General features: G+C 52.7%; 1 protein-coding gene across 2 annotated transcripts in view; it reads right to left on the bottom strand.

Annotated features, from left to right (window-relative positions):
• The window catches only part of LOC112836267 (contactin-associated protein-like 4), a 164,518-nt gene that overhangs the window by 44,577 nt on the left and 104,188 nt on the right, over positions 1 to 15,753 (bottom strand). For both annotated transcript variants that reach the window (XM_073888824.1, XM_073888823.1), the window contains exons 11-14: positions 12,308 to 12,414; positions 10,289 to 10,408; positions 4,683 to 4,880; positions 2,587 to 2,743 (exon numbers count right to left, since the gene is read on the bottom strand). In XM_073888824.1, the coding sequence (XP_073744925.1) occupies positions 2,587 to 2,743; positions 4,683 to 4,880; positions 10,289 to 10,408; positions 12,308 to 12,414 (582 nt within the window). The remainder of the gene's footprint in view (positions 1 to 2,586; positions 2,744 to 4,682; positions 4,881 to 10,288; positions 10,409 to 12,307; positions 12,415 to 15,753) is intronic.

Raw genomic sequence — 15,753 nt, 5'->3', positions numbered from 1 at the left:
GGTGGGGTTGGGGTTGGAGGTGGGGTTGGAGGTGGAGGTGGAGGTGGAGGTGGGGATGGAGGTGGAGGTGGGATTGGAGGTGGGGTTGGAGGTGGGGATGGAGGTGGAGGTGGAGGTGGAGGTGGAGGTGGAGGTGGAGGTGGGGTTGGAGGTGGAGATAGGATGGAGCCAATTCACACACAGGTGCATATGCACACACACCCCTTTGAGTTCATTTACAAATTTTTAATCTTTTATTTTGACAAATTTCAGACTAACAGACATGTTGCAGCCATGGTGTAAAGAATCCCCGTACACACCTTGTCCCTCCCCGACAAATGGTGGGGCGTGCTGGGTGTGTTAGTACTCCGGCACTTTGGTCTGTCTTGCACAGGCCAAGCACATCCTTGTGGCCAGTGACTGCCCCCAGCAGAGAGAAGAAAGGTATTTGGGGCATGCACATCTGGGTGGCCCTGACGGTGTCTACTGCAGTGCACCCCTTGCACTGCATTGATCCACTGTGCCCACATTGGCTTCATTCTGTCTTGTTACTGACTCTTCAGGGCGGTGGCCAGTAGTGGTCCCCAGTGGGCCAAACAATGGTCCCTGCTGTTGGCTCTGAGGTCTGAAATAGCATTCGCCAGCTGCTGCATACCACCCACCGTGGACGCCCCTCTGCCTTGGAGCGCTGTTCTGGGTAAGCCGCCCACCTCAAAGCATATCTAATACCCATTCCTGAGGGTCTGACCCTTGGCCTCTCCCTTGTCAGGCTGTGGTTGCTATGAATGCCATGTCCTGGGCGAGTCAGTGCCAGAGAAGACCAGAGAATTCTCTGGGTTCAGGATGTGCTCTCCACCCCATTTGCGTGGAGGCAGCCCAGCTCAGCTCGACAGACTACAAGCAACCCTCTCCTTTGTCTCTGGGTTCACTGGCGTGAGTTGCCCAAGGTGGCCGGTGGTGTCTGTGGCTCCGGGTTCCGGTTGCTCCCAGGAGCTCTCACCACATGACTGCATGTTTTGCAGACAGGAAGTAGAAATTCTACAAGTGGATCTTTGGATAATATCCAGAAGGATCAGTGACGTTGCCCCCATAACTGGAAACACTGTTCGCGGTGGGAATGAGTCACAGGGACCACGGTGCGGCCGTCAGGGGGTCAGAGAGCAGAAGGGGGCTAATGCCCTCTGGGCAAGCCACCTGGTCTTGCAGCTTTCTGAGATTTCTCCCTGGTGGCCTCCCTGTTGGTCGCTGACAGGAGACCGCAGATACACCGGTCCCCCCGTGTCGCATACCCACGTCTTTACATAGATTGTCTCCAGTTTCCAGTCTTGCTCCTTCCCAGACCCCGACCGTCAGAGCCATTCACCCCTGCCCAGGCTCCTCTGCACATGCTTACCCAGGGCCACCTCTGCTCCTACATCACGTTAATGACCAAGGGTCCTGCTCTGAGCCGTGCCACCAGAAATGTTTCCTTGCTCCCCCACCCCACAGCAACCCAATTTTGTCTCGGTTCCTGAGTATAACAGACATTCTGTGGCCAAATAAATCACATTGATCAAACTTTGTTCTTTTAGAGGTGATTCTGGTGTCCATGACCCATGCTCAGAGTAGCATATAAATGCTATACCTAAAGCATTTGAGCCAAGGGGAGTATTTTTAAATTGGTGATACATTTGAAACATGAATCCCAGAGATTTCAAAACCTTTCCACTTTGCAAATAAAAAAAATCAATATGCAATGCAATTTCTTTAGCCTCATGTCTAAGTAACCAATTTTCTAACTTCACAGATTTTCTATCAACATGGGACACCTCTTGCATTTAATATGTGGAGTACCATTTTTACATCTGTGGTACTCTGTAGGCTAGTATTTCCAAAGTGTGGTCTACATGTGATATATATGATTTTAAACATAAACTGATTTGACCAACTATGTTATCAAATAATTTTGGACACCCTCTCAGAGCCTGTGGTGTGCAAGGCCAGCCCAGCCCCCCAAGCAGCATGCCTCACGGAGCATCATGCCCTGCACTTGTTTGATCAGGAACTCTGATCAAGGGACAATCTTCAGAAACTATGTCCTGTCAAGAAGAGATCTCTTAAGTGAACTTAATGAGGCAGAATTCAAAACTTTTAGAAATTATAATGAGGCCGATGTCATAGTGAACAAAAAATATAAATGATTCACCATGGATTTTATCACAGAATATTGAGGGATGAGATGGTGTGATGTGTGGGTTTCCTCAGCAGTAATCCAGGCAGGGGGCAGCCCACAATCTGAGGCCACCATGAGCTGGTGGCGGTGATAGGAACATAGGGCTTGTTAGTGGTGCTCTGCCCTTTGTGGGGGTTTGTCCTTGCTCAAGACGAAGATGTTAGAAATGAGAAACAGGAAGTGAAGAAAAGAAAGGAAGAAAGCCAGCAAATCACTGATCTTAATAATTCAGATTAATGGTATTGTATTTTATCGCCATAGATGTTTTTAACTCACTTGGGCATAATTTCATCCACCTTAATCCCTGGCCTGGCTTGTGCAGTATCTACCCGAACATACACATTTTGAGCAATAGCAAAAGCACATCTCGAAGAAGGAAATCACAGGCAGTTCACCATTCATCCTGGTCTGCGTAGCAGTTGCAGTGGTACTGGGAGTCAACGCAGTTCCCCGCTAATCCGCAAGCACACATCTGGGCCTCGGGCACGGAACCTGCCCAGTAAGTGCGTATCTCATGGGTGCTTCCAACCCACCAGCTCAGAGGGGTTCCATCTGAAAGACAGGTTTGCGAAAGGTGACTTCTGCTTGGCCCCCGGGCCCTGCCTCCCCCAGATGACCCCCTTCTCTCCCAGTCTGCTATTGAGAAACCGGCAGCCAAGAACAAATCTGCTTCGGAAGTGAACCTATTCTTAACACTGTGACAGGATGATGTTTCTATGAGAATTCTAATCCAACTTTGGGTTTGTCTGATTACATCCCTTGAAAATAAATGACGGCACCCAAGTCTTTCCATCGTGGCATTAAATAATTTTTAATCAGCAAAATTATGTGATTTCTTCAAGAACTATATTAAAAAGTGAGTTGCCATCAGGATTAAAACGCAGCTACACGAGAGGCTGACACCTGCTGTGGATCTGAATGCCTGTCGGATCGAAACAACCCCGCCCAGACAGGCAGGCTCCCGGCATCACGCTCTCCGAGGCCCTGGCCGCAAGCCTCCTCGGGGCACCGCGTGGGGCGTACCCCTGCCGAGGCCTGGCTGGTTTGGGGCACCGCTGCGCTGAAAAGCGAGTCCACGCCTCTGCAGGGTGAACTCTTTACCCCTGCCTGAGCGCCTCTTCTGTTCTGAAAGCTCTCCTGAGCAGCGGCACCCCACTGGACCACAGCCCATGGCTGCCTTGTTATGACCCCTCGCAAATGCCCCGGGCCACCGAAGGAGAGGGACAACGTCTCCAAGAGCCCCAGGCCACCCCATGCCCGGGAGCCGGTGATGAGCGGGGGTGCAGCGGGAGATGCACCCATGGGGCTCGTGGGAGGCGGGGCTGTGTGGACATTCCTCCACGCCTGTAAGTGGCTGAGCGGCCACCAAGAAACTCTGTGCACCCAATGTGTGGCAGGGCCGTGGTCCGTCCCGCTCCCTGTCAGATTTGGACCTCTCCACCCAGGACTGATAACCGCTCACAAGAAAATGCCTGGCCACTGCGAACTCCCCGTGGGACCGGGAAGAGAGTGCGAGAAGGCATCTAAGATCAATTTCTTCCAAGTTAGGCTGAAAGCTCATTGCAGGAAGGCTAATGGCACTTAAAATATTTAATAGATATTTTGATAATAACACTTTAAAGTTTTAATTATTTCACCATTATGCTTTCAAACCAGAGAGAAATGACATCACCGGGCTGCATCTTGTAAGTGTGTTTTCTACATCGCTCATCTCTCCCGCCAACAGTGATTCTCCAAAGGTTGTCATAACACCTAGGGCCTCTGCTTGCATTTGTGAGTTGTTAGGTACTATAGAGACTGGGGGGAGGCAGGAGGGTCTGCCTGGGAGCGGGAGAGCCTGGCCCGCCAGCGGAAGCCCTTGGCCGTCCTTCCCTTTAATCTGCAGGAGCTCCTTTGCAGAAGAAGCAACCTCGAGTGACTGGGTTTAATCTGAGGCTACATATACTTTTCTGGCATTTCCCTCGTGGGTGAAAAGAGGAGTGATTTGCAAAATTCAGATGAGCTTGTACCATAAATCACGTGCAGCATCCACACTAGGAAACCAGGAGCTGAGGAGCCAGTGTGGGGTTTGGTGAGAGTGGTCATGCCTGGAGGTCCCTGGACCCTGCAGGGGCGTACGGAGCAGGGCCTGAGAGCTTCCCAAACAGGAGCATGCACGGTGGAAGCCATGTCCAGAAAGACACGTTCCTTCATAAAGAGTGAAATAGTAGAAAAATTGGGGCCAGATGCTTGGGAAGAGCAGTGAGGACTGGGGGACCAGGACTCGAGGCGCTAATAGGACACAGGAAATGGTGACTCGGTGAGTGGTCAGAAGGAAGAAAGGCACAGCCTGAAGCAGCCCCGAGAGTCAGTCTGGATACGATAGAGAAAGGTAAGCATCTGCCCCTGGATCAAGCTAGACCTGTGCTCCGTGCCTCCTCCACCCGCACCTCAGCACTGGGGGCTGGGGCTGGTGGGGGTTGGCGGGGCTGTGCACGTCATTGGCACCTACCTCGTGAGTCCCGGAGCCGAGACCTCCTGCAGTGGAACTCCAGCTGCTGCTGGCAATGCCCGGCGCGGGCGATGGCGGCCAGCAGGTGCTCCAGGCTGGCCTCGTACTGGAACACCGCCCGGTGCAGGTTCTCCTGGTCTGCGCCCTTGACCCTGGTGAGGCCTGAGCCATTGTGCTGCATGACGGTCCACGGGATGTCTCACAGGTGGAGCGGGAAAGAAAGGAGAGGAGCGTCACTGAGCTGGCCACTCAGCACCGCCGGTCGCCTTCTAGTGGGCAGACGCAGAGTCAACGCAAATGGGACTCTAAACCTTAAATCATGGGAGAGAGTGGTCTTCCTGTGATGATGTGTGTCATTTATGTCTGAGCTGATCCTTTCGTGAAAGTGGGTGTTTCTGGATTTTTAGCCAGACAACATTTATGGGAGAGAAAAAGACGTATAACTTAGTTATTCAATTTCTCTAATAACCTAAAGTAATGCAAGGCAAACGATGGCTTTTCTGCTTTAACACACACTCTACTCTTCACTGGAGAATGAGCCTGACGCTGTCAGCAACCTGTGTTCCTCTTATGTGCACTGACCTGCAGGCTCTCTGTAGGTCACTGTGGCATCACACCTGCTCTGCTCAGAGCTGAGAGGCAAGGAGAAGGGGCATTCCTGGACCCACACCTGACCCTGCTCTGCAGGGTGAGATACCATGGCCTGTGACAGTGCCGTGACCCCTGGCCACTTCTGTCTACCTAGGGCACCTCTGTCTACCTGTGCTACCTGGATGCACTTCTGTCCACCTGGGCATACATCTGTCTACCTGGATGGACTTCTGTCTGCCTGGGTGTACCTCTGTCTACCTGGGGCACTTCTATCTACCTGGGACACATCTGTCGACCTGGCACAGTGGCTGGAATTTGAACCCTGCATGCTGAATGCTGGTGCACAAGGGGACGTGGATTCTTCTAATCCCCACTGCCGGGACTCTCTCTGTGTGGTCCAGTCGCCCAGTGTCATCTGTGAAAAGGAATTGGTTAAATTGTCCCTTTTTGTTGGGATTTGTCTGATTAAGGGGCCTGGAAAGCAGCCCCACGGACTTGGTTTTGTTGGTTGGCTACTCCGTGTGACCCCATCCTGCATGTCTGGAGTTCCTGCCGGAGACACAGGCACCATCCGTGACTGTGCATCAGACGGAGGACTCAGCCACCAAGCAGCCAGATGGCCGAGTCTTGTGTGAGCCACCTGCCGTGTGGCACGCCGTGGTGGTGGCCCCGCAAGCTGCTGTAGCTCGTTTCTTCAGGACTTCTGCTGCCCTGGTGCTTCCGCGGCCAAGGAGGAGGAGGGGGCTGGAGCTCTGGGGTCACCTGCACATGCCTCCCCGTTCTCGTGGGGTCAGACCTGGGGTCGCTGGGTACGGTGCACGCTGGAGCCGCGATGGCCTCGGGGACGTGTGACAGTGGACCGCATGGTCCCTGCTTGCTCCACCCCTGGAGCCCAAGTGACGTGGAAATCGTGGGCTGCCCTCTGGACACAGCTGGGGAGCAGTTGGGCCCATCAGGCTGGTTTCATTCAGGGGCTGGATTCATCTGGACCGAACCCGTGACACCCACTCCAGCATTAAAGCGCCCCGGGTTCCGACTCACACCTCTCGTCCCACCTGACAACACGTCAGAGAGCAGGAGGTGCAGTTCACACAGGAGGTAAATCCAAACAAAGCAGTGATGGGAGCACAGCACACGGGGCCTGCGTCCCCAGGAGGAAACCGAGAAGACACGGACAGCTCCAACACGGAAATTGGCCTCGAAGACCTGAGGGCATCGCATGGTCCTCCCAAGCACTGAGGAGCTGTCCCATCGGTGCCAAACGTCCTCACTGACGGGAGGTGGCAGCCCGTGCCTCCTTTGTGGTGGTGAGCCAGAGGCGCCCACGGAGATGAGGGTCCCACGTCCCGTGGCCACGGCCCCTGTTCTGTCGGGGCGGGGCGCACGGGCCTCGTTCCTCCACAAGACGTGTTGGAGACCCGTTCCACCACTGGCACTGCCAGCACACGTGAGGGGGAGCTGTCTGCCTCTGGGGGCGCAGCCCCGGCAGCACCTGCCCCAGCTGCCCTCCGGCCGCTGCCCCTGAGGAGCCCAGCCCATGCGCTCCCTGGGGGCTCCCCTCTGCTGTCTTCCTGCTCTGCCTTCCCAAGTAGTCCGATTCCCATTACGACTTCGGCGGGTTTTGTGAGCACCATAAACAGGTCAGTTATCTGTCCCCTGAACAAGGCATGAGCCTTTGGCACCCGACCCTGTTCTCTGGGACAAGGGACACGGTGACTTCGCTGCCCCCAGAGCCCAGGAGAGGGGGTCGCCGCGCAGCACCTCCTGAGACCACTCCCAGGGCTCTCAGGGCTGCAGCTGCCCCGAGGAAAACCCCGGACGTCCTCAGAGCCGTGACGACTCTCGACCCAACCTTGGATTTCAGGTCCCTGTCACCTGCTGGCCTGTTCCCATTGCAGAGGGGACACATGATTCCTGGGGCTGAGGAGGCCGGGTGAGGTCTGGGGCCCTCCTCAGAGGCCGCTCTGAGTCTCATGCCTCCCTGGGTGGGGTGCTTCCTCCGCAGCTGCCCTCCCCGTGCGCCCGGCCTGCCTGGACGAGGGCCCATCCCGCCTACCACTGTGCTCCCTGCCCACGCTCCCATCCCGCAGAGCCTCTCTGGGGTCGTGGTCAGCCCCATTCTCCTCATTTCTCTGGCCCTCCTGTTACAGCGCCCTCCTCGGAGGCGAGGCTCTGGCGCAAGCCCCCAGGACACCCGGGACTGAGAGACGGGGGAGTGAAGCCGCGCCGTTGCCGCCGGATGGCCAGGGCTGACTGTGGCCACAAGGAGGAAATGTTAGGGTACAGAAGGTGTCAATGGGACAGATGACTTCAGCACCTGGCCTTGAACTCACAACGAAGTCAAGAAAACTGCCGCTGAGAATCCGCCAAGCGCACTGCGCTGCCTCAGCAAGTCCAGCCCCTTGGCATCCGCGGTGTTGGGCGAGGGCTCCGTCCCTAAACGCACACGCACGGCTGGGTTGCCTGCTGTCCCCTCACCCTGTGGCAAGGGACAGCGTCTGTAAGGGGTCAGGGCGCCTCACGCTGTTGTGGCCATTCTGAGTCCGAGGCGGAGGACACAGGTTGCTGAGGTGAAGCTGCGAACAAACGACCTTATGTGCTCCTGCTGCCGCCCAGCTCTGGGGCAGGCACACGCATGTGGCATCCCGCACCACGCGTGCACGCCTGCACCACGCATGAAGGCACATCTTCATTCTTCCAGAGGTCAAGGCCTGGCCATCACTCAGACACACCATCATTGCACCCACAAGTCTGGTCGATGGACCCCCAGGAGGACTTGGGGGGCAGACAGGCCGGGATCAGGCTCCGCCTCTGAGGTTCCACGCCGCTGCGCGCCCAGACATGGCTCCTTGCTCCTGCGCGTCCAGACACGGTTCCTCGCTCCTGCGCGCGGAGACACGGCTCCTCGCTGCCCACCCAGACATGGCTCTGCGCTCCTGTGCACCCAGACACGGCTCCGCGCTCTTGCGCGTCCAGACACGGTTCCTCGCTCCTGCGCGCGGAGACATGGCTCCTCGCTGCCCACCCAGACATGGCTCTGCGCTCCTGTGCACCCAGACACGGCTCCGCGCTCTTGCGCTCCCAGACACGGCTCAGTGCCGCCGCCCGCCCAGACACGGCTCAGCGCTGCTGCACACCCAAAGGGGATCCCAGCACGCGTGCCCGTTGTCTGCAGAGAACGTCAGGTGCAGCAGGGACCAGGTGGCCACGCACTGCCTCCAAGCAGAAGACACCCCAGAGGGAGTTGTGTTTACCTGCGGAACCAGGGGTCCCCAGATACCAGCCTCGGACTTCCCCTCACTGTTTACTGGGCCCAGCTGTCTCAGACACGGACCCGTGTCTCCACCGGAGGTCTGGGCGCTGGTGTGGAAATGCTCGTCTGAGCCCCGCGCTGCCGGCATACTGCCGCTCCATCCCCGCCGCTCCACAACCTCGGGAGGAAGACCTGCCTGACTCACGTTTGTTCAAATAATTTGGTTAAAGGCAGCAACACTCAGATTTTATCTTGAGAATTGAGGAGAAAGAAAATAAAAAATTTCATGGGAATGGTTTTAAACTATTCAAAAATCATTAAAAAAATCTGGGTGGCTCAGATGGTTAAGCATCTGCCTTCGGCTCAGGTCATGATCCCAAGGTCCTGGGATCGAGTCCTGCATTGGGCTCCCTGCTCTTCGGGAGCCTGCTTCTCCCTCTGCTTCTTTCTCTCTCTCTCTCTCTCTCTCTCTCTCTTCCTCTGTCTCTCATGAATAAATAAATAAAATCTTAAAAAAAAATCTATCCAGAAATGGTTCTTTCCTCAGGGAATTTGCAACAGGGTGTGTTGTCTTCCCCGCTGCTGAAACAAAGCACCACAGCCTGGTGGCTTTGTGCACCCAGGTCAGTTCTCCCACACCCGGGGCCCAGAGCCCGAGTGAGGGGGTGGCCGGACCACGCCCTCCTGCAGCACTGCTGGTGTAGCTGGAACCCTGGCCATCCTCTGCTGGTCACACGACCCCTCCCCTCCTGTGTCCGTGGTCCCCAGTCCCCCTCCCCTCATCAGGACATGGGCCTTTGCCCCAGAGCCCACCCTCACCCAGCACAACCGCATCTCAGCTGGACCACATCTGAAGAAACATTATTTCCAAACACAGTCACATTCGCAGCGTCCAGGGGGACGTGAATTTTGGGGGGATAGCATCCAACCTAGTGCCCAGGGAGACACTCTAAAATCTGGATAACACTATCTATCGGAAACAGCAAGGTAGAAAATTTAAAGAGAAGGCAGTTCTGTCTGGAGACTGGAGCTAACGTCACACAGCAATGCAGAGATGCATCGTGGAAGGTGTCCTGCCCGGGGGCGAGGGGCAGCGTGGGCTGAGGGGTGGACGCATGGACTCCGGTGTGGACGGGGATTAGGGAGCTCCAATCACACACATCGAATGTTCACACTCACTCAAAGACCATCAAGCTGTCTAGCTGAAATGTACACAATTTTTACTTATGTAAAATGGTGAAAATGCGGGCGCCTGGGTGGCTCAGTCGGTTGAGCGTCCTAACTCTTGATTTCGGCTCAGGTCATGATCTCAGGGTCGTGGGACTGAGCCCCGCATGGGGCTCTGTGCTCAGAGGAGAGCCTGCTTGAGATTCTGTCTCTCCCTGCCTCTTGCCCCTCCCTGCACTCGTGCTCTCAGTCTCTCTGCAATAAATAAGATCTCAAACAACAACAACAACAACAAAACAGGTGAAAATGCTTTTGACTTGCACATCCATGAATCCAAACAGGTAAGTCTTGAAAAACCTTTTGTTTCAGGATTTAATAGGCAAAATTGTATTATTAAATATTCCACAGAGTACATGCATGTAAATAATGACATAATTATGAATTTTCACTTTTGAACTATTTTTAATGATTTATATCAAATGCTTCTATTGAATAACTGCTCTCACAAGGTTATCCTAATAAAGCTGTCAGGCAGGTACAAATCTACTTACCGGGCTGTGATTTTTGTTTCTAAGAGTTGAAATTTTTGACTCACCTGTCATGTTGCAGAACGCGGGGAAGGGCTGCAGGGGTCCGCTGCCATCAGGGTCGATGTAGTATCTCCCTGAGGACTTGCCCCTGTGCTTATATGCCTCGCAGGACTGCTCGTAGAGGGCTGGGGAGAACCACCAGTCGGTCACCGGAAATGGGATGGAGGGAGAGTCCTACATTAATAAGGAGGAGGTGAAGGAGACCCCATGTTCTGCATCATAGCAAATAATCACCCTCCGGGAGGAAATGTGACCAAATCTGAAAATGTGGAACCATTGTTTAAAGGACTGTGTGTGATAAGGTAATGAAGGAGGTAGGAGGGTTAGATTTACAATGCTGTTAAGCCTCTACAGGCAAATTCGATTACTTGGTCCAGTGCAGAATTTGGTGTACTGTCCCGTCACCAGGAACCAGACCACGAGTGTTTGGCTGGAGCTTTATCTGCTGGCAGACGGCCCCGGAACACATGAACCTTTGTTCTTTACAGTGTGTCCGCTCACCTCGCCCCTCCCACCCCAATTAAGAGCAGGGGGGTGACCTGGGCTAGTTAGGTCCCCTCCCGGCCATGTCTCAGAGCGGCCTCACCGGTGCGTTACTGGGGGCCATCTGCTGTTCTGGGGAGAACAACGGTGATACCCACTTGGGTGGGTCAGGCGGCTCGCAGAAGCAGAGCCCATTCATTTATCCTCCGACTGCTTCCTCGGAGCCCGAGGACTGACAGTCACTCATAAGAATTAAACTAGAAAAGTCAATTCATTAAAAGCACATCCACCAGGCATCTGCTCTGTGCGGGGGTTCTGTTTTGGGCATGACGGGGGATGGATGAGAGGAGACACAGCCGTGGGGGCTCCTCCTCCCCTCAGGCCCTGGGTTCTGGTTCTGGAACCTCTTCTCCCCTCCCCCCCGCGGGCCACTCGGAGCCAGCCTGAGAAGGTGGGGCTGCCCAGAGCCCTTCTTGACCATTGTCTTCCTCCCTCTCCTCCAGGCGTCCTTGTGAGACAGGGTCCTGGTCCCAGGTCCTCCCCGAGGATCAGACCCTGAGACCCCCAGTGGGTCACCTTCCCAAAACGCAGGCCCCGTTGTGAGAGAGGACTTCATGGCATCCCCACCTGCCTGCCTTCCATGAGTCTCCTAAGGTTAAATTATATAAAATGTGCAGAGCATCCCACCAAGGCGGCACTCTCAGCCTGGGGCAATTTTGGAGAAAACAGAGGGAGGCTCCACTGTCCTCCAGTGAGTGGAGGCCAGGGATGCGGCTGAACGTCCTACAGTGCGCAGGGCGGCCCTAGCAGGCTTCTCTGGCCCCAAACCTCAGTGATGCTATAGGTGAGAAACCCACACTAGTTATAGAACCGGCTGTTTCCTCACCGGATAATGGGATTTCAGTCATGCCCATAGTGCGGATGGGATTGTGTAATGCACAAGAGGCAAAGAACAGGGCCTGACACCTAAGACGTCCCACAAACGAACCTGCAATTATCACCACCACCATCAAAAGACCTCCGGGTCCTACCAGGATTCTCCTGGGAATCTGTTTACTTCTGTGAGCATTAATAACCTAGTAACAATCACATTTCCGTTGTGTGGTGTTGCCAGAAAGCTCAGAAGCAAAACTGTGGCCAACTCAAGAAACCCAACCAGAGATTGATTTAGGAATGATTGACTTTGTTTCAGGTTTCTCTTTGGTTACAATGGATTTTCTTAGGTTTATTTTCCTTTTGTCCATTGTCTTCTTCTTTTCTATCAATTTTTATGTTTACGTAAGTGACTTTAAGTGAGCCACCTAGAACACAACCAGACCCTGGTGCACGTGCGTGGGTCACGGCTGTAGATAAAGCCACGCGGACAGGCATCCGGAAGAGGAAGGCAGGGGAGGGGCGGGCGGGGGCGGGGCAGAGGAGGGGCAGGAGGGGGCAGGGCAGAGGGGGCGGGGCAGAGGAGGGGCAGGAGGGGGCGGGGCAGAGGAGGGGCAGGAGGGGGCGGGGCAGAGGAGGGGCAGGAGGGGGCGGGGCAGAGCGCTTACGGTGGTGGCACGTGGCGCCCGTGTACCCCGTGCTGGTGCAGTTGCAGTAGAAGGCTGTCCAGGTCTGGGAGCACCTGCCACCGTGCTCACAGTGGTTGGGCAAGCACCTGAAAGAAGAGCAGGGAGGGTCTCCGTGTGACTCCTGCTCTTTGGGGGATACCGTCCCGCTAGCCGACGTGCGGGGACATCGAAGAGGGGACAGCGGCCGCCCACGGCGCGTGATGACCGAGCAAGCACCAGCCCCGGGCTGATGAACCCTGACTCAGGGGGCTGACACGTGTGCTCCCCCGTCTGCTGGAGAAACACGTTTCCTGCCACGGGAGCACAGCGTGGACGCTCTGTGGGGCCGGGAACAGAAGTCGCTTGCAGAAGCCAACAGCGACACTGCGTCATGCTGGATTGTTGCCACATGTAGAGTTTTGAGAGAAAGGATGGAAATAATGCAGAGACTAAGAAGGGGCCAGCCGCCCACAGGCCATGTATCCCAGGCTCACCTATTGCTCTGATTCTTTGCTTGGTATTTGGAATAAAAGGCCCGTTGTGATCAAAGGCATACATGCGTTATATTCCCCCAAGATAAACAAGTAAATCAGAAAATACTCAAGAAAACTCAGCACCATTTATGCACAATGGATATTTTGTAATCTGCCCAACTAAAATTAAACGGGACGCTTGAACTTTCACTTGCAGGACTTCTGTGAATTTTAATTGATCTTAGTAGAACTGATTTTCTTGAATAGAAACAGCAAATGTCCATTATCAAATATTCAGTCTAGAGAGTTCATAAAGGGAAGCAGAACTCACTTAAAACCACAGCACACAAAATAGCCACCAGGGTTATGCATGTGCTTGTATTTATACATAAGCATAGGAACTGTAATCACACATGATACAAACTTTACCCAGAAAATTTCTTAAAATGACTCATTAATCTGTCATGAGAATTCCATGTCATCTAATTTATATTTGTATCAGCACTTTTGATAGCTTGAGGAAACCCATGAACACAGTTGCTATAGTTTATTCAGAATATTATATGTGTGCCTTTGGTGGATGCCTGTAGGATGAAGGGGTTTCACCAACAACCGCAAGACCAGCAAAATGAGTGATGAACCAGACATGCAGATTATAGATGGGGTGGCGCTTGCTATTTCCAGACCCTAAAGAAAATGCTTCCAGTTTAGCAGGAAACTCAAGGCTAAATTTCCCACTCCATGATAAATACACTCTTTTCTAATTGACCTGCATTTCACAATCAGTTGGCTGAATCCATTTTTCCTATTTTCAGATTGGAAGTTTTGGAGGAAATTTTGGGATTTTTACTGTCACGAAATAAAGGGAGAGACTCGGCTTGTTTATTCCATCAGGATGATTCCAGTGTTGAAAAAATTCACTAAGAGCCTGAGAGGTGAATGCCAACGGCAACCTCAGACAGATGAAAATGACCCAAGATTATGATTATTATTTAAATTCTGTTAAAAGAGAATCGACTGTTTAAGCAGAAATAAAACAAGATGCAGGGAAGGGCTTACAGTGAGAGTTGATAAAATGTTTGGCAGCAAAATCACGAAAGCTGGAGGGAGAAAGGAAAAGACTTTTTATTTTTTAGGTTCTCGTACTGCACAGAGAGGGATTAATTCACTGCCAATTGATGTATAGATTCAACAAAGTCCTAATCAAATTCCTAGCAGGATTCTTAAAAGAAATTCACAAGCCAGTTCCAAAATTCCTATGAAAATTCAAAGATGTAATACAACAGAAACAATTTAAAAACAAAACAAATTTAGGAGGGCAAAAACATCTGATTCCAGTTGTTATTATAATGTGACTATAACCACGAACATGTGGAATTGGCAGAAAGATAAATAGATCAAAGAAACTAAATCAGCAGCTCAGACAGAAGCCCATGTCACAGCTGGGTTTCCACAAAGGCACAAAGCCAGCGGAAGGGAGGAGAGGTCCCACTTCCATACAACGGTGCTGGATGTCTATATGCAAAATAAACAAAAACCCTGCCTACCTTGTGCCATATATTAAGAAATATTCGAACTTTATCAGATATAAATTAAATCTAAAAGTCTAGAATAAACATAGCAGAAAATTCTTGTGACCTCAGATTAGTCAGATTTCTTTTTTATTTTTTTCAAGTTTCTTTTATGTAAGTAATCTCTACACCCAATGTAGGGCTAGAACTCACAACCCCGAGATCAAAAGTCCAAGTGAGCCAGCCAGGAGCCCCTCAGAAACTTTTTAAGTAGGATATCAAAGGCACAACTCATAAAAAGGAAAAGAAAGGGTACGTTTGACTTTGTATAAATCAAGAACTGTGTTCTTCAAAAGATGTCGTTGGAGAATAAGGAAACAAAGCTGAGGAAGAGCATTTATACAGCATATATCTGAGAAAGGACTCTCAAAACTCAATAAGAAAACAAATTCTAAAGAGCATGCAAAGGACTTGAGGAGACGTTTCCACAGGTAAGGACTCCACAAGGCCAGGCGTTAGGCACAGACCATGGGGAGGCGTCCGTGCGCCCCATGTCAAGGCTGCAGTGCGGAGGACTGACCGCAGTGAGTACTGGCGGGGACTTGGGGGGACCGGGATTGCCTCGCCCTGCTGGGGGACTGGACGCTGGACCATCACCTTAGGCAAGGTTGGCGGCACCCTCAAACCTAGAGCTGTCCCCCACATTGTCTGGCCAGTCCCCTCCAGTATTTGCTCAAGGACAGTGGAGGTGGACCTCGGAAGGACTTGTACCTGAACATTCATAGCAGCTTCGTGGTCACAGCCCCGAACTGGACAGAACCCAAATGTCCATCAAGCTGGAAGTGAAGAGACAAACTGTTCTTCCACGTCAGCGGCCAACAAGAAAACACGATTCACACACACTACGTGGACGGATGGCTTCGCACACATTTGTTTCTACCTTTTCCCAATCAGAGTACATAGAGATGATACAAGAGACGCTTTCAAAGCAGAAGAGGTGTCAAAGCAGAACCTGTCCAGAGATACTATGTACAAGTTACACACCCTCCTGCCACTTTTGTATCTCCTCTGGAGCCTCAGACTGAAGTTTTATTTTAAGCTCTAACCTCACAACCTGATCTTTGGTAAACGTGATAAAGAATCTTTATATGACAGATGATGCGTTTTCTATGTTTGTGTTAAAAATCTGCCTTTACTATGAGTTTTATGCACAAACTGGTCCCCATAGATTGCTTGTTAAAGGCTGTATGTTAGAGAAATTTCCCAAGAGCTGAGGTAGCAGCTGATGGGGCCACTGGAACCATGTCCAGCCACCCCCAAGGCTACCTTCCTGCTGACAGCCGTGCCCCCAGCGACCCCTCCGCCAAGTGTGGGTCTGGGGTGTGCGAGCCCCTCCAGCCAGGTGCGCTGGGTGACTGTGCCCTACACATGATGCGGCGGTTTCCCCTGAAGGTCTGGGAAC

This window comes from Callorhinus ursinus, unplaced genomic scaffold, assembly GCF_003265705.2.
Source record: "Callorhinus ursinus isolate GAN/ISIS: 27379988/994484 unplaced genomic scaffold, GSC_fseal_2.0 scaffold96, whole genome shotgun sequence".
Classification (NCBI taxonomy): domain Eukaryota; kingdom Metazoa; phylum Chordata; class Mammalia; order Carnivora; family Otariidae; genus Callorhinus; species Callorhinus ursinus.
The sequence above is the reverse complement of the archived record's forward strand: the minus strand, read 5'-3'. Positions and strand labels throughout refer to the sequence as shown.